General features: G+C 41.6%; 2 protein-coding genes across 6 annotated transcripts in view; one reads left to right on the forward strand and one right to left on the reverse strand.

Annotated features, from left to right (window-relative positions):
• CHID1 (chitinase domain containing 1) overlaps positions 1-3,772 on the reverse strand; it is a 103,145-nt gene extending 99,373 nt beyond the window's left edge. Inside the window, exons 1-2 of the mRNA XM_017806532.1 lie at positions 3,622-3,772; positions 943-1,085 (exon numbers count right to left, since the gene is read on the reverse strand). Coding sequence (XP_017662021.1) covers positions 943-1,085; positions 3,622-3,772 — 294 coding nt within the window. The remainder of the gene's footprint in view (positions 1-942; positions 1,086-3,621) is intronic.
• A 4,320-nt stretch (positions 3,773-8,092) lies between these two features.
• Positions 8,093-22,513, forward strand: part of AP2A2 (adaptor related protein complex 2 alpha 2 subunit) — a 48,957-nt gene continuing 34,536 nt past the window's right edge. For 4 of the 5 annotated variants that reach the window (XM_017809948.1, XM_017809967.1, XM_017809958.1 and 1 more), the window contains exons 1-2: positions 8,093-8,261; positions 21,318-21,386. In XM_017809948.1, the coding sequence (XP_017665437.1) occupies positions 8,195-8,261; positions 21,318-21,386 (136 nt within the window). In that variant the 5' untranslated portion in view covers positions 8,093-8,194. Of the gene's footprint in view, positions 8,262-11,133; positions 11,153-21,317; positions 21,387-22,513 lie in introns of those variants that run through there. The other variant, XM_017809985.1, reaches the window with a different exon arrangement.

Below are 22,513 nucleotides of genomic sequence, written 5' to 3' on the forward strand. Positions count from 1 at the left end.
TTCATGACAGCCAATGGTGTTCTACTCCTTGGCCGATGCTTTCTGCCATGTTACCCCTAAAAAAATAAAAAAAGGTTAAGACTTCTTAACCAAGAATTTGAAGACAACTTTTAAACTTGTTATGTTTTAGTCTGAGAATGCTGCGTTGTAGTTACTGAAGGTCAAGGTTTTAAACACTTTTCCTTAGGGAAGATGCTTCAACTAAACCAGCACAAATAGTTTTAGCAGATAAAAAGAGTGGGAACACCTAACAAGGTGTGCATGGTGAGTACACAATAACTGCCCATTGATTCAGCATAAGGAATTTAGAGATATGACCTGTCTTAACTCTTTGTATTATCCTCACTACTGCAGACTAGATTTTCCTCATGGTAGGTGTTGAGGAAGCAAGTAACACAAACAATGAGAGATGTATATCCATAATGATAGGAGACAATAACATGCTCAGCAACTGAAGAGAGACTTCAGCATGTTGACTCTGCTTGCACTGATTACTGGGAGATTCTGAATAATTTCTGCCTGCAAAGGAGTTGCTGCTTAGAAGGTTCTTCAAACTCTTCTAACGGGATACAGCCTTCCCACTGGCAAGGCTCCATTCCACCAGTAAATGATCTAGTGCTCTTGGCCCAAATTACTGTTCCCCACCCCACCTTCCAAAGGGATGGAAGTATGTTTCCTGAGGGGGCAAAAACTTCCTGCTTCTGCAGTTTTCATGGAGGATAGAGCTCCAGAAGTCTACATCATATTGGTTTAAGGAGTGAACCATTTGTGACATTTAAAAAAGCTGAAGAAGAGGACAGTTTCAAAGAGTCTTATTTGTGAGCATAAGCTTCAACGGAAATGCATTAACACTGTTCTCACAGAAGTAGAGTCCATTTACCAAAGTTCAATTAGTTCACTGTGCATGTTAGATAAGACAAGCATTTCTGTTGTTTCTCTTACCTTTTCTTCCAGTTTTTTTGTAGCGCCTTTCTTTGCATCTGTTTTTGACAAGGTACCTTCAGATAGCCAGCAAATCAGGGTAAGAGAAAGTGAAGTACAGAGAAGCCTCATGGTGTTTTTCCTCATGTCAAGTTTCTCTTTCCCTGAAAACATAAGGGTTCAAATCTCTGTGAACAGGAATTGAGAATTAGTAGAGAACAGTTCTGTTCTGTGCTATTTATCTATCACACCTTATTTCTCTAAGAGGAAAGACTTTCCAAAAATATAAAATAAACAAATACAGCCAGAGCTTGTTTTTCAACCTCTCCCCACTCATACGTAGCACTGGTTTTCCAGCCTAATTCCCAGCAGTGAATGAGAAGAAAACAGAGAAAAAATACTAAGCATTAGAGAAAACAGGGCAAAAGAAGTAAAATAACAGAATGAAAAGCAATCTGTTACTAATTGTGGAAGTATCAAACTGGGACTATATACTTTCGTGTATAATAAGCTAGTGGCTCTAGATATTCTGGTTGCTTCTCGTAATTATGAGATCCTGATGGACAAGAAAAAAGGTTATGTTTTTCACAATTTTCTGAGGTTTTGTTACACTTAAAAAATTATCTTGCTTCCTCTGTTACTCTACCACTCACTTTAAAGACTTACAAGCCCATTTCTACAAGTCATATTTACAATACTTGTCCTGTTCACACTGATAAGAAGTGCTGCTCAAAGTTTGAGTATTTTGTTTCTGTACAAAACATCAGGTGAGGAATCCCATAACAGCAGATTGAACATTCTAAAAGACTACTGTGGTAGAAGGAACCTTAAAGGTTCAGTGCAAATGAAATAGCAGGGATAATGTAGAGATCAGATCAACAACCCAATAAACTTACTCGCATTTGGATGTCTCTGGCTTAACAGTGAGGTTTTAAAAAGTAGAGGTATTTATTGTAGGAGTTAGAGATTCTGCCGAAAAAGCGAGGAATACATGAGTAGGGAACAAAGCAGAAGAATGATGGCAGCAAAAGTGCTTAAAAAAACCCAATGTCACTATCACCAAAGAACACAAAGTATCAAAAACCTCCTGTACAAAATTATTTGAAGGCTTTAATCAAATCTTGTAAAGACTGTAAAATAAAAGCAGAAAGCCTCCTAATATTTCTTAGATCCAGAGGGCAGGGTAAGAGCTAAATTGCTATACAGTTTGAAATTCACTATTATTAATAATTAAGGTGTTATGCCTCTACTTTGACTTCAAGGTCACTGGTAACCTCCTTGTTTTCCATATCCTAAAAAATCAGAAAACCAGATTGCTCTTGATATCATCTCCTCTGTTCCACCTGGCTTGGCAAGACCTGTAAACTACTTCAGGGAAGAACAACTGAGATCCTGAATAGTCAATACGAGTCTTAGCTATTTGGACAGGATATCAATTCTTCCAGAAGCTCGTATATATTGATTTGGAGGTGTCTGCTTTCACTTTCAAAAACAATTAGCAACTGCATCCGCTTCCCTGAAAAGAAGATAACGTCTAACAGCTGAAGAGCTGAAGTTTAAAAAACCATTACTGAACTCCAATTAGACATCAAAATGTGCTCATTTCCTTGACATGATCGTATCCATCTGCCAACTATTGTCAACACAACATCCACTCCAAATTTATAGAAGGCACTGAGTCTGTCGCAAAACGGTTTCTGACTCTTGGTTGGAAACTTATTCTAATAATTTGTTCTTTAACAACATCTGTTTAGTGAAATTTAAGTAGATGGCATCACTCTAATACATGAAGATGAATTAGTCAAATGTGCTTTATGGAAACCATAAGCATGAATTTTGCAAGCTTTACAAAACTAAATCCTCATCAAGTTTTTCTTCTGCAAATTCACCACCATTTTTAAACTCTTCTTGAACTAACTAATCTCAGTAAAACTGTATTTGCTTGGCATTCTTGTTTATCTCCTTTATCATTGCAAAATGCAACCAGAATTGAAGACTATCTGTGTCCTTGTTCAACTGGTACTGTCGACAATTTAAAGTTTAAAACATCTTTTGACAAACTGATCTGAAGCTCAGGTTTCTCTTTTAGCCAGGTCACAAATGTCGTTTAACCCCAGTCTCCATCTGAGATAATATACTTTTAGTCAGCTATTTTAAATGCATCTTTATTTTTTAAAGGGAGAAAAGCTGTCATAGATTTAGGCTGTCCAAAATAAGCAACCAAAGAAACTAAATAATCTTGGAGACTAGCACTGTACTGTATTAGATTCTTATTACAGCTGCAGAAGGAGCCTGCATCACTTAGTAAGGAAAGACCAGGAGGCACGCTGATGATGCGTTTTTAAATGAAATTAATAAAAGCTATAGCGGGGAGTGAAGAGCGAAGATAAATCCGTTTCTAACCTGTGTAAACATTAAACCCTTTCCTCTTGTAAGACAGCTCTACTTTGACGGTCAGATTTGTCTCCCCCACTCGTCTGAATCTTGAGACACCAAAGCTCCCCCGGCAGCTGCACGCCCGCTATGGCAGCGCCGGCCCCGCCGCGGCCTCCCCCGAGCTCAGACCCGGTGGGGCTGCGCTGGCCGCCCCCGGTGCCGTGTCTCCCCGCAGCCGGCTGCGGCAACGCCGAGGGCCCCCACGCCGCCGGAGCACGGCCGCGCCGCCCGGCCCTGCCCGCCCGGCCCGCGGACACCACGTACCGCCCGCCGCCGCCGCGGAAGTGCTGCCGGGCGGCACCGCCCCGCCGGCTCGGGGCCGCGCCAACATGGCGGGGCGGGCTGAGCGAGCGGCGCCGACTGTGGCTCCAGGCTGGCGCTCCGGGAGGGCCGGGAGCCGCGGGAGCGACGCCATATCCCGGCCGAGCCCCTGGGGCAGAGCGGCCTGCTGGGCTGTCCCGTCTCGTGCAGGGGTGCGGTCGCTTTGGGGGTCATCAGTACCCCAAGAAAGCAAATGCGAGTCACGATCTAACAGTGAATTCCCGTGAAGAGCCTCCTGGTTTAGCCCAAGCTGCAGTAAATAGCTACAGCTCCACGTTTAGCCTGGAGAAGAGGAGGCTGAGGCGACCTTATCTCTCTCTACAACTACCTGACAGGAGGCTGTAGCCGGGCGGGGGGCAGCCTCTTCTCCCAGGCAACCAAGTGACAGGACAAGAGGACACAGCCTCAAGCTGCACCGGATTGAAACTGGACATTAGGAGGAATCTCTTCACAGAAAGGATGATTAGATATTGGAATGGGCTGCCCAGGGAGCTGGTAGAGTCACTGTTCCTGGAGGTGTTCAAGGAAAGACTGGCTGTGACACTTAATGCCATGGTCAAATTGACATCGTAGTGTTAGGCCATAGGTTGGACTCGATGATCTCAGAGGTCTTTTCCAACCTAATTGTTTCTGTGAATCTGTGAAATAGTGTAGGTAAATCGGGAGCTTGGCTAAAATACACACACTGGCCTGGAGGCAAAATAATGGTATAGACAAGGCTGTAGAGAGTCTGCAAGCAATACTGCTAACTCTTGGTGTGCAGAGAGGAGGAGCCAAATCCCAGATGGCTCTTAACAGGTTCAAAAATAAAAGATTATGTTTTAAATTGAGATTTTTATTTTCTCCTGTTTTGACCTTCTACAGTTTGTGTTTTTGCATGCAATATGGTTGTGCTACTGCTATTTTTACTGCAGCCCAAGTTTTGTTGTAACCCTGTTATTTCACAGGCTGCTTGCAGGAACTAAATACCATATCAAAAGACTTTATAATAAAAGGATGTGTTATGTCATGATGCAGTCATGCCCAGCATATCCTGGCAGTGTGCTTCCCAAAAGAGACCTTCCTGTGGCCTGCTTTCTTTCTTGATGAGACCTCCTAGAAGCTGAACTGAAAGGTTACCTTAGTCTGCTGCTATGCCCTCTTCTTTTGTTCCTTCCTGTGTAACGAAGATCTTCATGGACATTCTTTAGCACTGAAAAAAAAAATATTATTCCTCTGAACAAAAGTCTAGCCAGTGAACCAGATCCATCCAAAATTTCTGGAAATTTTGAGTTTCATGATAATGGTATTATCCTAACTTTGTGGATTTTAATGTTGAAAGCAGCACATCTGATACTCTGGCATGGCAGAAGGCATTGTGCTCTCTGTTAATGGATAATGAATGTTAGATGTCAAGTGCAGAAACGGGACTGAGTGTACACATGGAGGAGCCACCGATTCTGTTTTCTACTTAGTTCTTTTTGCTGCCAGTATTGGCTGGAATGATCATGAGGAGCAGAAGAAAACAATAACTGATGGTACAAATCTGACAGAAGTAACAAAGGAAAAGGAACAATTCCTTTTTTGTAGTTCCCACAACTGGATACATTCAGTTGAGTAGTAATAGTTTTATGAAGGTCAGTGCATTATTCAAGTCTTTGTACCAAAGTGCAGTGAAATTCTGAAAAGTTAATAAAGCAACTTCCATGTGAAATGGAAAAGAAGGGACAGACATTGTGGATTTGCTGGCATACAGATGTGATACAAAACATTTTGTGTAATAGGAAAATGTTTCTTAACACTATTTCCTCTTTAATGCTGATTTTACAGTAATTAGAAATCTCTTTAAAAATTACAGCATTGTCAGATGGGTGAAACATCTGTTTTTACACAGACTGGTGTTTTATACATGTTAGACTCAAACCAAAATGTTTTTCAGAATAACAAACTCGATGTGTTTGCAGAAGGCTGTTCCTAGTGTGAACTCTGAGCTGGGTAACAGCTGAGCTCACATTACAATGTTTCTTTCAATCAGGAGGCATCTAGAGACCATTACAGGCTCTCTTGCCTCTAGCTATCTACTTATTCACATAAAACTTGCATCTTGTCCCTACCAAAACTATCTGAAATAGACTAATAAGTTCTCAGTTCTGACACAATAAGGGCAGACATATGGCTACACATTTGTCCTAATTGCATAAGCCATTGTTGAGGCAAAAAGACGGGGAGCAAGGATGAATATAGTGAACCCTCAAAAGTCAGTCAAAGGATATTGATATAAAATAATCAGGGTATGTGTACTGCACACTGAGCTCCTTCAAACGAAACATTTAGCTGTATAGTTACAAAATTAGAGATATCCATATGTGTTAACCACTTGACTATTTGCCCCGTTCTCAAGAATCATTTGCAGTGCATACTTAGCTTGGTACTGCCACAGCTATTCACTGTCAGTATTTAAGCCACCACTGAGAAGGCAGTTAAAGTGTATTTACCTGCATGACTTGCAGTTGCAGTATTGATTGGAACACAGCCAGACAGGACCAATAGGCTAGCCTTTAGGTGTCACTGTGCTCTTAAGAGTAGAAGTTAGTTCAACATTTTGGATACCTCAAAAAAGATTTTTTTTTTCTGATTACAGAAAAAACTTCATATAGTGACATATGAGGTTTTGATGTTTAAAGGTATATGGAAATTATATATAAGCATAAAAATCTACTTGTAAAGCTGTAAAAAAGGAAAGCTTTCTTCATGTAAGCCTACAGAGAATCTGTAGAGAATAATAGACTAGTTGTGCATGATTGCCTGTACTTGCACTTGGTCTACTAAATGGATCCAGGGACAAAGGGATATCTACCACATGCTTGTCATCTTGTCTTTCTAATAGACACACATCTAAAAAACGCTCATGTAACAAGGTATCCTGAAAACATGCAGAACAGACACTTGCGAGGTGACCTAACTGAGGTGTACAGCCACTACCAGAGAGGGTATCGGGTATTATGTAGTTCTTTCTCTATGACAGAAAAACGTGTCACTAACTTAAAGGCACTGGAGCTTGATGAATCTAAACAAGATGCAAGCTCTTAAACAAGGATTAACCATGGAAACAAACTATCCAGGGAAACAGTGAGTTTGATTGTGCCAGCAAGACTAAGTGCCTTTCTGGAAGATAGACTGTAGCTAAAAGCTAGATATTGGGTTCAATTGGGGGGGGGAGAACAGGTGAAATGAAATGGTTTGAAGTACACTGGAAAAGAGGTGAAATGACTGCTAGGTCTCCAGTAGTCCTAAACCCCATTATTTTCCACTAAGCATACTAATCACTTGTGTTACAGCTGAAGCTCCCACCATACTTTTGGGTAGGCAGACTAGGCCAGTTTTGACACGATTTGAATCTATTTTTGGCTGACGTGATTAAATGCTCTGCGCAGTCCTACCTCTTCGGCATGTTTAAGACAGTTTAACCTTGAAATGTTTTCAGTCTCAGGAGTAGATGTAGCGTGGGACTGTGTTGCTCTGCATGTTCGCAGCCTTCAGGAGAAACACGTGGCCCTGGGTTTGCAGTCTGTGGGCCCAGGGAGCCAGCGGGTGTACATTGCTGTGTAACACAGAGCAGCCACACCACTCATGCTGTTGATGGCAGGCTCACAAGGGCTATGTGACTAAGGATGGAGCTGCACAGAGTAGCTCCTGGGCTGGTCAAGTGTTCAGAGAGACCATGCCGGGTACATGAAACAGATCCCATGTACAGTTTTGGGGTCCCTATGGAGCAGCAGGACCAAGGCATGGCCTCCCAGGGTCCACCTTATGGAAAGCATGTTCTTACGGATGGCACCATTCAGAGTTTGTACCTTGCTCTCCATATTTTTGCAATAAGATCGCAGATTAACAGCCCGCTCAAAGCTTAGCGAAATTTTCCTCTCTCCTGATCTGCCGTCCCTCTCCTTCCCCTCAGCTCTTACATCCTCTGAGGCAACTGTAAAGCTCGATATTTCACCTTCAAAAATGACCAAACTTGTCGACCGTTAGGGGCACGGGGAGCGGAAGGGGTCAGGCTGTTCCCGAGCCCGGAGCACGCAGTGGGTTCCCACACGGACCTAGCGGCTGACGCCGTCCTGCCGCCCCTCGCCTCGACCCGGGCCCATTTGCCCCGGTGTGCGGTGACTTGGTAATCGCGTCCCAGCAGCGACACCGCCGAGCTCCAGGGCCCGCAGGGTTGCACGGGGGATGGCCGGGAGCCGCAGGACACCCCGGGGCCATCCCGGGGGCCGGGCGGGGCCGCGCCCGGCGGGGCTGCAGCGCAGGGAGGCAGCGGGGCCCGGCGCGGCCCGCGGCGTTCCCGCCTCCGCGCGGCAGGGGGCGCCCGAGCGCCGCCCGCCCGGCGGCTGCGGGGGCGCGGGAGCCTCGGCGGCGCCTGCGCGCTGCGGAGGCGGCGGCGGCGGCGGAGCGGCCTGAGGAGCCCGCGGGGAGAGCGGGCGGCGGCTGTGGGGTTTCGGCGTGTCGCGTCCCAGGGCGGCCGTGATCCAGCGCCACCATGCCTGCGGTGTCGAAGGGCGATGGCATGCGAGGCCTGGCGGTCTTCATCTCCGATATCCGAAATTGTGAGTGGCGCCGGGGCCGGGGCCGGGGCCTGGGCTAGGCTGGGCCAGACTGGGCCGGGCGTCGCCGTGGGCTGTTGCCCCGTGGGGCCGGGGCTTCACCTCTCGATCCCCAGCCCGGAGCTTCCCCCTGGTCCCCGCAGCGGGCAGCTCGGAACGCTCCTGCCTCACGAAATGGCGACGCGCTCGGGGGGGCGGCGCGGCGGGGAGGGGGGGTAGCGTAAGGCGTTTGGCCGTGGGTTTGTGCGGTTTTGGGTGGGTGGGTTGCAGAGCTTCCCTGCGTCTCTGACCACCTCGGTCACCCCCCTTCGCCCTCGGGTGTCGCGGTGGCCGCCCCGGCGCAGGGGGTGCCGGTGGTCGGTGCCGCCCTTGTTCGTGATGCCGGAGCGGTGCCGGGGCGCGGTGGGTGTGTGGCGGGGCAGGGAGAGGCGTCCCTGGGCTCCTTCCAAATCCCGGAGCGGCTTTCGGCTCATCACGTCACTGATGGAAAACAGGCCTTCGTAGGCGCCTGAGAACAGGGCCCTCAGTGCGTTGTGCCTAGGCTTGGCTTAAATTGGCTTTAAGATTCTGCTTTGACGGAAGATCAGCGCTTGGGATCAGTGTAATTAAGCATGGGATGGAGAGGAGTGCGGTTGTGTTCCCCTGAGGGAAGCGGGAGGAGCATGTCCGCGAGTGTGTGCTGCAGAGATGAGGAGCACAAATCTGCTGCTGCTTGGTGTGGGGTGCAAGGTGTATGTCTGAGGGCACAACCCAGTGCTCAGCCTTCCTTTCTGTCCGAGAATTGCATGTGATGGTTTAATATTAATCGGAGTTAGAGATTTAAGTGTATGATGTGGCAGGAATTGCCTGGGGAAGGGCTAAGGTCGCTGTGGTTGGTGTGATGAAACAGCTCTATTTTGTCCACCCGTGTGTCTGTAGATCACTTGAGGCTATTTTAAAAGCAGTGACAATAAGATCCCCTCTCTAACAGATGAAAATGGATTTGGAGAATTTTTTAATGTGAATTATAATGATCTAACTGGTCTTGTATTGGTATAACCATAGTGGCTTGGAAAGCTCTTCATATTGATGATTTCTAATGCAAAAAAAAGCTGAGGAAAAATTATACTGGTAAAATGAGACCATTTAAATGCAGAGCTTCCTTAAACTAAAGTCAGGTGATGTGGACTTCTAGCCATGTAAATCTGGATTCTGTATGCAAAATTCAAGGTCGATAATTTTCCTTATAGCAGAAACTGTCTCAGTAGTTGGCTTTTTTTAAGAACAGAGTTGCAGGTCCTTAGGTTTCTTTAGACTTCACTCTTGTATGTGTAAAAGGTGGCTTATAAGATGTATATCGGTTCAAGGTTACGAGAATGCTCTTGTGCTTTGTCTGGTTGGCCTGGCTGTTTACTGAAAATTTCCCAGTGTCCTGGTGTTCAGTGCAATGTGTAACATAGTTTCACTTGGTGTCATGGCCTTTAGGACTTGCTGTTGTATGTACCTGCTATTTTGTAATCCTTGTTTTCATTCATTTAGCTAGAAGTAGCATGACTTTACTCTTCAATGTCTTGTGTCTTGCAGTTGGTTAACGCATTTGTGCACTCTTGTTTTCAGTGGAGTTCAGTAGAGAGAAATACAAGAGAAGCATTCAAGCTCCTGGGTTTGTAACCTGTGTTTGGAAATGTGGAATAACAAAATTTAAGGTTGTAGTATATAACAGATTAACTACTAGTTTCCCCTCAAGTTTGCTAGTGCATTGGCAGTGTGGGAACAGTGCTGAAACTACCTCTCTGTCCAGAAGGGACAGCAAACCTCTCATGCTCTCAGTATCTGCAGGAGCAGATGTAACTTACTTGTGAAACAAATATAATGTTAACACTATCACTATTTAAACAAATACTGGTATTCTCAAATGTTTTTTTACTGTCCAGACAGCTATTTGGGAGAATAGTAATTGTAATTATTTGTGTATCTTTCTCATCTTCATAATGAAGAAAGTAACTACACTTTCCAAATAGCTGCAGAAGAGCTCACAGTTCCCACTAGTAGGTGATCTATGAAACTTCCTAATAGTTGTCTAATGGCAGCACTGACTAAGATTCACAAAAATACTTGAGAGTATTCTCTAGAGACTGTACTTTGCAGGCACTGGTGTTGGCTAAAGCTCCCTCTTTCCCTCTTCAGTAAGGAGCTAGATGTTGTCAAGAACAAAAAGTAACTGCCGTTTAGGTGAAAGGAATCTTTTCATTTGTAAAGCAAAGAACGTGGGAGGGAAGCTAGACACCAAGTCAGCTCTTGACCTCTGTTTCTAGCCTTAAAATTGGACTAAATATCTGACAGTTGCAGTGATGTGCAAAATTCCTGCTGGCATTCTTAATTTCAGTCTGAATTTTGGCTTTTTCATGTGTCTTTGTAATACTGCTGTAAGGCCTGACATTTTGAGTTTGCCAGTAGCCCTACCAGATTATGAATAATGGTGAAACATGGTGTAGGTTTGTTTTTTTTTCTGAAAGATTTTGCACAGATAAGGATTCTACATTCTAGGTGTTGCTGAAAAATGAAAATGCAGTTGTTGTGTGCTGACGGTGCCCAGATTTCAAGTTAATAGAATAACCTAAACTTCGGGGGTTACTTATATAGATTTTGACTGCCTACCTTTGGAAATGCCTGATCTTCTTACATTAAGTTTTATTTCTTGGGCATTTGTACCTACAATGTCTGCAGCACTAAATAATACATAATTCTCTTACAGGTTTATTATGTTACTGATTCAGGAGTGATGCTGGTCTGGCCTATCTGTTTATCCCAGTCTGTTACAGGCTTCAATTAAATCTTACTTGATAGCAGTTTACCACTGTATTTGATTGTGAATGAACAGCTCGTGCTACAAGTCTGTCTTTAATAGTTAAAAGGTTGGTTGTCACTTCTGTGTTGATTAGACATGTTTTTGGCACTTGGCTTATCTGTTAAACTTCCTGTTCTCTGTCCTAAATGCTTCTGTGCCACATGTGACTTGTTAAAGAAGACTATTTAAGAGTATGCTGATTTCTCAAATGTCTGTGAAGCTTTTAATTAAAAAAAAGTTGGTATACTACTTGTAGCAGCAACTATAAAATATTTCAAGGGGAAAAAAGTCTTCTTAGCCCTTTGACTTTGCTCTAGTCTCTGTGAAACTGTTGTATTGTCTTTTTTCAAGATGAAATGTGTTTTATTCGTATAAATATCAAGTGAATTTTCAAAATCTGATAATATAAGAAAATTAATTATCCTGCAGTTCCTGATCATTCTCCAGAATTTTGTTTCAGGGCAGCTTCTTGTTCTAGGCTCTGCATTTTGCATATAGAGGTCCTACTGCAGATGGCAGATAAAATAACCCTTTAGATGTCTGTCAGTTTGCCAGTAGACGTATGGGCTTTTCTAGAAACTTGCTCATTTGCATTGTTTTATAACATATATGAATTACTACAGTAAATAGCTTCGTAGCTTATCTTTTATAGACACTGGAGAAGAGACAAGAAAACTACAGATTGAAAGCCAGACTGAAGTCCTTGGTTATAATAGCCCAGTTAATTAGTGCTTAGTTAATGTGACCCACTGAGAAAATAATTAGGTGTGGCTATGCTGTACAAAAGATTGTGGTGATGGTGGAGCTGGAAAGCTCTGAATCCTGTGATTTGGTGAAGTACTATCCAAACTCAGGAGTTCAGGTCAGGAAGAGTCCTTGTCAACTGCATGGATTAAGTGCCTCATGAACTAAAACCTAACAAGATCTGCATGTGTTACACGATATGGACTCCTGCAAGAAATGTTTATTCTTAAATAGTATGTTAAATCTTTTTTTCTTGCATATTCCTGCAGTACTGCTGAAATGATTTGGCTTATGCAAGATGGTGCTTTATAAACTCCCCAGCTGTCTTAGCTGACAGATGCATCATCAGGAGTCTGTTGTCATTTTTTTTGAGTGCAGCTTTATGCTTATCTCACAATGAAGTACTTTTAAGTCATTTGTCACTCAACTTCTTCTGCTACAACAACAGTGTAGCAGTGTAGCAGAACCTACTATTCCCCCTGAAAACTGGGAAAGCTTGCTTTTTTCCTTTCATTTGCAGTAGTGCAGAAATAGTTTCTATAACAATATTGAATGTACTACTGGTAACCGCCTGCTCCATGGTAAAATTGGGAAGTCCTCTACTCTTGAGTTGATGAAATGTGTCTACACAGAGGCAAAAGCTGCTTTTGTCACAGGCTTGGAGGACAAGATAGTTCCTAATTTCCCTCACTACTTTAGATAACTTTCTTGCCTAAAAGTCAGACACAGGGAGGAAGGATTCCTGTAGTTTGTTCTCCAAATGTTTCTGTATATGTTCTCTTCCAAGATGCTGCTTCTTTCTCCTCAGGCTATATTTTTCCTTAAATAAAACCCAACAAATGTATTAAACAAAGGTCTGTCTTCTCTCATAGAACTTAATGCATTGATTCTTCTTTGTACTGGGCAAGGGTAGTGTCCAGAGGCTGAGCCTCCCAAAATGTAGCTTTGCTTGACTGAACTGGGACTGATGCATCAGGTTACGTATAAGCAAGTGGGGGTTGAAAAAGGCTGGTTCATTAAATTCCTCATATGCTGATCACCTGTTTGAATGAATGGTAGTTATGGACTGCACTACAGGTGTATGAGGGAGGAGCATGTACATGGATTAAATGACTACATGGGTATGTATAGAGCTATTTGTTCTCTGTAAGAACAGCCAGACAGTGAAACAAACTCTTCACAGGGGGAGTTGAGCACATACAACTTGGTTTAGTTATCTGTCAGTAATTATTTTATGTCAGTAATACAGCTTTCAGTGTGTAGGCAAAGTTCCTGTAAGGTATAGGTTCTTATTTGCATTGGGTATAGTTTTAAAGTAGGACTTTAATTACTTCTGCAGTCAGTCAGTCAATGACTTTACTTGTATTCTTAGATTACTTATTGAAAGAATTTGAAGGCAAGGCATCTTGCTTGCTCTCCTCTTTCTCTTGGAGGGCTGTGGAATCTCATCTAATATGGGTGGTTTCTGGCCTGAAAAAAACAATCCTAAGTGCTGCTTAGAGCTATAATAAGCACTAAGTCTTGCATCACTTGCTACTATTTGCAGGAGAGTGATTTAAGGAAAACACAATTAGCCTGAGATTAGTCTGAGGAGGATGTCTAAAACAAAACTAGTGTTCTGCTCATGGCTTCTCTGTCTTGACTTTCTTCCAGTCATTTCATGGAACTCTGACTGAGTGGGCTGGTTGGGTGGTTAGTTTTTTTTGGTTTGTTAGTTTGTGGGTTTTTTGGTTTATTTTGGTTTTTTTGTTTGCTTGGGGTTTTTTTACACTTGAGTTTGTGCATGTTTGACTAAAGGGAGAGTAGTCAAAGAAGATAATTAATGGATGAGAGGTAGTGAAGAGCTAGAATTTTTCATGTGATATCCAACCTCTCCATTAGATACACTGGAAAATATGGTATCTGCTTAATTTGAAGTCCTTTGCATAAAGGCTGCACATGAGGACTGATAAGAGGAAATTAAGGACTACTGCAGAGACTATTATGTATCTGCATCAATTAATGAGGTAAAAAAGGATTTTTAAGGCCGATGAAACAGTAGTTTAGAAGTGATAGGTAAACTAGGAGTCTTTGGATAAGCTTCAAACTGTTCATCTATATGAGCATGAACTAAAGTGGAAGAGAATCCCCAGTGACCTGTAATAACTCAGTGCAAATACTGCCTTGCCCTGTTGAAGGGAGTGTGACTGTACAGTGTGAAAAGACCGATCAAGGAAATGACTACTTAGGTGCTGCTCAGTCAAGGAAGGAGGAAGAGCTGCTTTATATAGAAGCCTAACCCTGCACCTACTGTTTGCACATCTTCTTGGCTCAAAGCTTTTACTGATAGTCAGTGTCCTTTTGTCAACTAAGCTGCTTAATAGATGTTCTGTGTGTCATAAAGTCATTCAGATATGAACTTCTAGTAAGCTTCCAATTCTTTTGGGGAAAGATCTGGTCTTAATTTAGACCCTATTACCTATTTACTCCTCAAACTCTGGTAATGTTTTTCTTAACTTGTGGTGCCTCGTTAGATGCTCACCAAGGCTGTTTTTTTCCTAAAATAATTTAACTTATATTAAATCACTGCAATTTAATACATCTGTATTTGGAAGCTACTTTCGTGCTCTTATTTTCCTTCTCTTATGAGGACAAGGAGTTAATGGATTAGTGGATTACAGTAAAGCCTGTGACTCCCTGCTGTTTCATGAGAAGTGTTGTTACAGGGGTAAATCTCCAGCAGCATACTGGACGAAGAAATCAGTTCTGTGGATAGTAGAATATTAGAAAATGCACTGTGCAGAATATTAGAAAATGCACTTTGCAGAGTTCCTAAATATGATCAGTAGATCACTGATCTCTGATATCTAATCACAGCAGGATGTCCGAAGACACGACTATCTTCAACTGTCTTTGTGCCATCATGATCTTCAACATGGCAGTCAGGCACTTCTTTCTTCTGATCAAACAGATCTTATGAAAGGACAGCACTCATGTTTTAATTCATATTAACAGGATGTTAATATGTCATTAAGCAAAAAGCTTCTTGTTCTGCAGCCTTGAACAGGTCAATTTGCGAAGAAAAGTGAAGCCATAGTAACACTTTGTCAAGGTACAATATTTTATAGTAGTCCCTTTGGGTTAGTTGTGCAATGAGTTTGTAAACAATAGCACCAGCATACTCAGGTGGAGCTGGACCTTGCATCTCTCTTGTAGTACTGCAGATAATTTAACCAAATGAAGGAATTTGTGCAGACAGATGCTCATAATGTGAGGGCAGGCATACAGCAAACACACCACTCTAATGTATTGCTATGCAACCTGCCTGCCTTCCTTTTGGCCCTCTTCCCTGCTGTGCTAAAGAGCCAGCTGAGAGACTGGGAGAGCCGGACAATGGATTTGGTGTTTTTACTTCATGAAGATCATAATCTGCATAGCCAACGGCTAATCTGTACTCTAGAGCTATAACATGAGTATCTGTCCCACTGGCAGGTAAAAGTAGTGGTTTAGTTTATTGATATGAGATAAAAGTACTTTGAAAGCTCTTTCACAAAGGCAAGAATGGAGGCACTGATTACTTTTACATGAATATTTTCCTATATAAGTATTTCTGCTATTTTTACTGTAGAGACTCTAGTGTTTGTTTTGATTTTGCCTCTTTCTTCCAGTTTCTTTCTCTGTTCTCTGACAGCAGGGTTCAAGAATGCAGTGTAGTCAGCATCATGCTTGCAGGCTGTTTTAGCAGTAGGAAAAGCAAGTGGATAATCTGGTTGCTTTATGTCAACTAAAGTGTGTTTGGATGGTGAATGTGGTGAACTTGCTTTATACCTGGTCATGTCTTCTGCCAGCATTATCACTTCTAGCAAAGCTGATATGACTTACCCTTTGGATAAACCACTCTTGCCTTCTGATGTTTGGCTCCCCAACTGACTTGCAGCAATACAAGGCAGTAGCGGGAATGTGTATGCCAGGAGGAGAGCAGCTCTTTAGGAACAGCCTGTAGTTGTCTCTTAAGAAGTATAGCCTTGAATCAAACTTGTTCTGATACTGTATCAGCATTTTGCTGAAGGGAAGCTAGTAGCAGTTTGTTGGTGCTGTCTCTCCCATAGAACTGACCAATCAGCTTGGATACTCTTAGTGTAGAGGCTAATGAAAACATAACAAAAGAAAAATTCTTATGTTTGGAAAATAATGACTTGCAGCTCTCAAGGAAGGTGTCTAACAACATCTTTGAAATTGGGAATTTATCTTTTGTGTAAGAACTGTGTTCTTGCCAAGGAGATGTTCTTAGCCACTAACAAGTTTAGAGAATTTCCTGCTCTTAACCATGGCAGTATTTGTATTACTCTCTCCTAAACAGAACAGTAGACTTGTCCTCTCTGTAAGCCCTGTTTAATAATTGAATGTGAACAGTCGTGTTATATTAGTGGTAGTGCCGCAGATAGTCACTGACACTACTACTGTCCTTCAGAAAGTGTGACAGAATTGTGACAGGCTTTTTCTTGTGCTAATAGAGCCTCCTACCCAACATGCTTTATAGTTGTTCATGCCAATAATGGCACATCTATAATCATGGATTGTCAGATGGCCACAGGGCAGGTAAGGCTAAGAGGTAACATGGTGCAGCAGTTCTGACCTGTACATGCATTTAAAACAAATGAATTATTGGGTGGGCTCACTTACACTGGTGGCTGATTCTAAGCAGATTGGAGCCAGATGAGTACTGGGAACATTAAACTTTTGTGAAGTGATTTTTTTCTATTGCTTCAACTGTGGTCAGTATGCCCATGTCTCAAAACCTTGCCTGCAGAAATCTACTCTGCTTGGTATTTGTATAGGTGCTGAAAGAAAAAGTGCTTCTCTGTTCCTTTGGGAAATAAATATGTAGACTTCGTCAGAAATATATCAGACTCTAAGTGGTTTGTGTGAAAGTTAAGAACTTGTAGCAGTTCTGGGCAGCACAGATGTGCTCTGTACCTGAAACATGGCTTAGGCAGTCTGCAGTTAGTGTAGCAACAAGCTAATCCTGATGGAGCAGGTTACTAAGTGAGCCACAAGCAGCCTACTAATTTTCACCTTGAAGCACTTGCTTCATCTTGCAGCCCTACTGCCAAGTTAGGGTATGTCAGATGTTCTTTTCAAAGGAATGGACTCAACAAACCACTTTCCTGTAACTTATTTTCTCCTTCTTTAGATTGTAATGCAGAAGCTCCGAACTGAGGTATGGAGCTGTTATTTATGCAGTACTGAAATGCTGACTGTAGCCTGGATTACTAGGAGATGCAAGAATAGTAATTGGTTCTCTGATGAGCTGCATGACTTTTGATGTTCCCTACTCTATCTTTGTTAAACAAGATGGTAATTAAAGATAATAGTGCTCTGCAGACTAAATTTACCTTGCCTAGTGAACGCAGTAGGCAGCATGGTGGAGTCTGAAGCCTGATAAACTGCCAAGTATGAAGTAATCACTCCTAAGCACCTTGGAGGATGTTTTGCCTGGGTATCTGTGTGCTCGGGTGCTCATCTTGGGAAAGACTCACAGCACTCCTGTACTAGGGCTATAAGGCTGTAAACAGTGTGTGTCTTTTCGGCAAAGTAGCAAGCCAAAACTTATTGGCTTGCATTCACTGCTTTTAATAACTTGTTATGGATATTTAATCATAGTCTTGTTAAGTTGGTAGAAGTCCGAATAAGTGAAAGTTAGAAGGAAGTGGGCTGAACTCATATGGAACATAACCTTGTGCTCTGGCTTAAATTCCGTCCTACCCATCAGTCTGTATACACGACATGACCTTTATTAAAGCCTCTCCAAGTTAAATGGCGTGACTACAGAACATTTTGTTGATGTACAGCTCTGAGAATTTCATGAAAGTGGGAGCTGTGTAACAGCCTGGAAGTGTGGCAGAGCAATTGCCTTTGCAAGCTCTGAAATGTAAATCTCTAGTCCAGCAGCACAGCACTCCTTCAGCTGTCATCGCTAGTAGCCCATCTTCCTTGTTCACTGTCCTTAAGGCTACTTCAGTGTTTCTAGTGATGATAAAAATGAAATATGCATGTAGAAATTATTCAGTGAGTGTTACCATAGTTGAGTAATGTGATGAAAACTTCTCAATTAATTAAAGATATTTCCTTTAAGTGTGCTCTCCCTCCCCCAAGCAGTCAGACAGAAGATCTAGCTAAAAATTGGTCCTTGGTTTATGATACTCTTATTTTCTTTTTTTCTATACAACTGAAGCTACCTGCTACTGTGAGATTTTGGGTTGCTTTGTCATCCTCTAATGTAAGCAGTCAATCAAGTTGGAGTAAGGTTACCCTTCAGTATAACCGCTGGAGTTAAGGATATTTGGTTTTAAATGCTTCAGCCTGGTTTTAACTCATAAGTTATCCTAAGCATTGTTATGTGATTGTCCTCAGTGACATTTAATGCTTGGTGTGCTGGTGCTGTTCTCTAAAACTTCACTTTCAGGCATGTATAGATTGTAATCAATAATAAGGTGATAACTTAATTGTTCATTGTGATTTCCAATATATGGAGTTAAACTTTTATCACCAGCTAGTTGCTATGCTATTTATGCTTGGTCAAGGTCTGAATGAGATCATACCTTGCCTTCAAAATAGAACAGCCTGAAGGAATTATTTGAAACAGACTTTTGTTCATATGCTAAGCGAGTATTTAAATTTGGAGAATAAACCTTCAGATGTGAATTTGCTGTTTAATGTGGATGTTCCTGTCATCTCACTGCTACAGCATGGGGTGGGATTTTCATGTTTGTGTTGCTGAGGCTGCAGACTATTTCTGCCAAAGGTGCTGACTTCACAAATTCCTGAAGTATTTTAGTCAGGCTTTGCTTAATGCTCTGTTCCTGCTTAGGACAAAAAGAACCCAGGTTCTAGCAGTAACTGGTAATCTGTGAACATAGCAGGTAGATAATGCTGCTTGAAAGGTTTGCTGAGAGGTTTTGGTGATTAAAAAAAAAAAAGACAGCCTTGATTTCATCTCGGGATAAGAAAAGCTGGTTGATCTATATTTTTGTTCCCCTTTCCTCCATTTTTAACATCTGTGATCATTGCCACACTTGTTGAGGTTAGAGAAACAATTGCTAATAATTCAAAGTAAATATTGCAATTCACTTTTGTTACAAACATAAGCTAAAGATATAGAGCAAGGAGCTAGCTTCCAATCCTACTCAGGTTAGCAATATCTGAGACTGAGGTCTATATTCTCTGCCCTGTTAATCTAAATGAAGTACAAAATCTCTAGACTCAGTGGTAATGTCTTAATGAGCTCTTCCCTTGGTAGAAGAGAAAATAAATTATTAGCTTTCGAAATTAAAATTTTCAGCAGGAGCAGATGAATGGCTGAAAATAAAGGAAGTGTTTTCGAGTCTTAAGAAATAGGTTACAAAACTGGAGGATTGTTTATTTACATAAACAGTTGCACCCTTTTGGTATGTTAATGTGGCTCCCTGTTCTCAGAGTGTGGACCTCGGAGCAAAGGACTTGTTTCAGTCTGGTAATGAACTCCTAATGCTGGCAAGTGCCTTAGAAGCGAACACTTAAGTATCTGCTGTGTGCACAGTACAAATAATCTAATCCAGTTAAAACAAATCTAAAATCTATAATAAAAGACACTTCAGGTCTTAGATTGTATGAGCTGCTGCTCATTTATACAATAGTGTTGCTGTTTTAAACCTTGCACTTCAGTCTTTTGTGCAGTGCCCCTTATAAAACACTGTTGTAGAATGGAAAAATTCAATTTTAAGCAAATATGTAGGGTCTCTAGCTATTTTGTTAAAATGACTAGGCAAACTGTAATAGTTGCTTCTATTTTGGGCCTAACATGTCTGTATTCCTGTGGCCATTATTACAGGCATATTAATATAAACCAGCTCTCTCCATCTTATGCTAGAGTTGGTTTCAGAAGTGCTGATTTTTTTTAAATCTAAATCAATAAATTACAAAATCTGGATTTGTTTGTACTTGGCAAGGGATTCCCTTATACTTTAAATATTTTGCTGTTAATCTATCCTAAGGCACTTGTTTCCATGAGTTACTTAATCACCTTTCATCAGGCCTGCTGTCAGATCATCTTTGGAATCCTAAAGGGAAGATTAACAGTCACAGAGTGACACAGGAGTTTGAACATTTGAGTTGTTTCTGTGGGAAGAAAGGGATGAGATTGAAGGTGCTTCAGATGCTGGTCATGATCCGCTCTTCAAGCCTTGTCACATAACCTGCTTGCCCTGACATGGCTGTAATTGTGATCGGAGTGGTGGTGGGGGGAAAGTGTGGTGTGAACACAGGGCATGTGATCCCCACTGCTCATAATGTTGGACCTTAGGGCTAGGAAGTGTTTATTCATAACCTTGTAGCCAAATACCTATGGTGAAGAGGGAAGGAAGCTGTCATTTTCTGCAGCTAGTTAATGTTTTTGGAACACTTGAAACTTTTGGAAAATGGACAAAATTTTAGACTTCTTGAAAGTTTGAGAAGGTACAGGTCTGAATTTACACCGGAACTAAATGGCCAGTTCTGCAATGCTGAAGTGCACTTCATTTGCTTCCCTCAAATGTCAAGCAACTGAGTATAATGCCTGAGTTGGCTGTTTTACCCTTCCATGCTCACTCATGTAGGATATAATGGACCCAGACCTCTGTAGAATCTCAGTCACTAAAAGCTTAAATGCTAAAGAGTAATAAGCTGCTTTGGTTTTGGCAGTGCAAATATTACTTGAATAAGTTTGAATTATCAAAATTTAAGTTGCAGCTATTTCTCTGAATATCTAACTTGAATTGGCACTAGAAATCCCAATACCTATTCTTGGAATCAAAAGTTGATATGAAATACTGGTGGTCCTGAGAAGTGTAAGCTTGTAAAGTAGATTTTAAATAATTCTGGTTTTCAAATTACTTTCATGAGGTATATAGAAAGTCTGAGCTTATGTGTGTATCCTGGCTGTGTGAGGTGTCTTTTGAGTCTGGGCTACTTGTGAGTTTACTGCTTTTCCTCTTCAGTCTGTTGGGAATGTTTTTAAAGCTGTTGAACTGAATGACCATTCAATAGAGAAACAGTAAATTGGCTTGTCCTTAAGGTGAGGAATAACACAAGCTGCTTGTTTATAAGATTCTGCTTAGAAGACTTATTTCCTTCAGAGCTCTGTCAGCTTAGTAATTACATTGAATGTAAAATTTGGGGTTTTTTTGGTAGTTTCAGGAACAGAAAAACTGAAGTGTTTGTGGAAGTCAGTAGCAAAGGTGTCTCAGGTTATATGCAAGTGATACTGTCTGAAGTCTGCAAAGCTTCTTGAAACAGGGAGATTCTTAGAGCTTCTCAAATTCCTGTATAAAGTGATGCTTAAGTTACCTTTGTTTGCCTTTAGTTCCAGTACTGGAAAGAGAGAGTAATATGATGTTTGTATGTTCACACAGCATGGCTGGGTGAAAAGAAGCTTAGGGTGGCAGAGGGCTGTCCAAAGCACTGTGTCCTGATATGTGTTCTTTTCATTTCAGGCAAAAGTAAAGAAGCAGAGATAAAGAGGATAAATAAGGAACTAGCAAACATTCGGTCAAAATTTAAAGGTAAGTGACTTGATCATACTAAACTATACATATTTCCACATGACATTCTTTTAGGAGGTTTTGTTTTTACATGTTTGGACTTCTTTTGTCAACTGCTGACTGAAGCAAAATGCTAGAGCAGTGTGTTAGAATAACTGTTGAAAATATTCTCTTAACTACAGAACATTCTGACAGACCTGTGATTCTTGGCCATAACAAAAGGAAACTCCTTCCTATATCAAAGAATTGGGCTAATGTTCACAAACTATTTCTAATACTTTGCCTCCCAACCGTGTGACTACTCAGTCTGTTGGCTTCCAGAAGACTGTGAGGATGTGAATAATTTAAGATATGTGGGTGGATGTGATTATTTCCAGTAAAACAGAATCTGTTTAAACTTCTCTTCCTTCCTCTGTCTTCTGCCCCGATCCCTTTATGGAAGTAGTGGGTTAGGCTGTCTTCTAGCAGAATTAAGATTAAAATGTGTAGTTGATGAAGCTATACATCTTGACAACAAGCAACAACAGTACAAATTATTCATATGAGAGAAAGGATATGCAGTAACTAATTCCAAAAGGCAGCAATTCATTTTTAAACGGTACAAGGGAAAACTCATCTCTCAGCTGTATTCAAGTTGTGTATGTGGTTTCAAATTTTAAAGACTCTGAGGGGTAGTTGAGATGCTTTTAAGTGGAGTTCCAGCAGTAGTGGCTGTGGCAAGTTCTGTTTAAATAGATACGAGGCTATGTGTGCAGTTAGATAAGGCAGGGCAGCATGGAGGTCATATATGTGGCTTTAGAGTTTGCTGTATTTGTATTAAACTCATTTACCTTAGGTAGCTATCCGGACTTAGACTAGCATATCTATTTGGAACACTCAGTGCATTAACAAATAACTTTCCTGAGCTCCATGTGATCTGTTGCTACCTTTTAAGTGGTATGTCACTTAAAGGCATGTGAAGACCTGTAAAAAACACAAGTGTCAACAACAGCTTAGAAGGGGAAAGTTAACCACAGTGCAAGGCATTCAAGAAAGGTTAAGAAATTATTCTGAATTAGAAGCCATCACATGCCTCTGTGCTAACATTTTTCTCTTAGAAATTTCAGCATACTTTATGCAGATTGGTGACTTCAGTCATAGGGTAACTA

Source organism: Lepidothrix coronata, unplaced genomic scaffold (genome assembly GCF_001604755.1).
Source record: "Lepidothrix coronata isolate B3197 unplaced genomic scaffold, Lepidothrix_coronata-1.0 Scaffold1, whole genome shotgun sequence".
NCBI classification, from domain to species: Eukaryota; Metazoa; Chordata; class Aves; order Passeriformes; family Pipridae; genus Lepidothrix; species Lepidothrix coronata.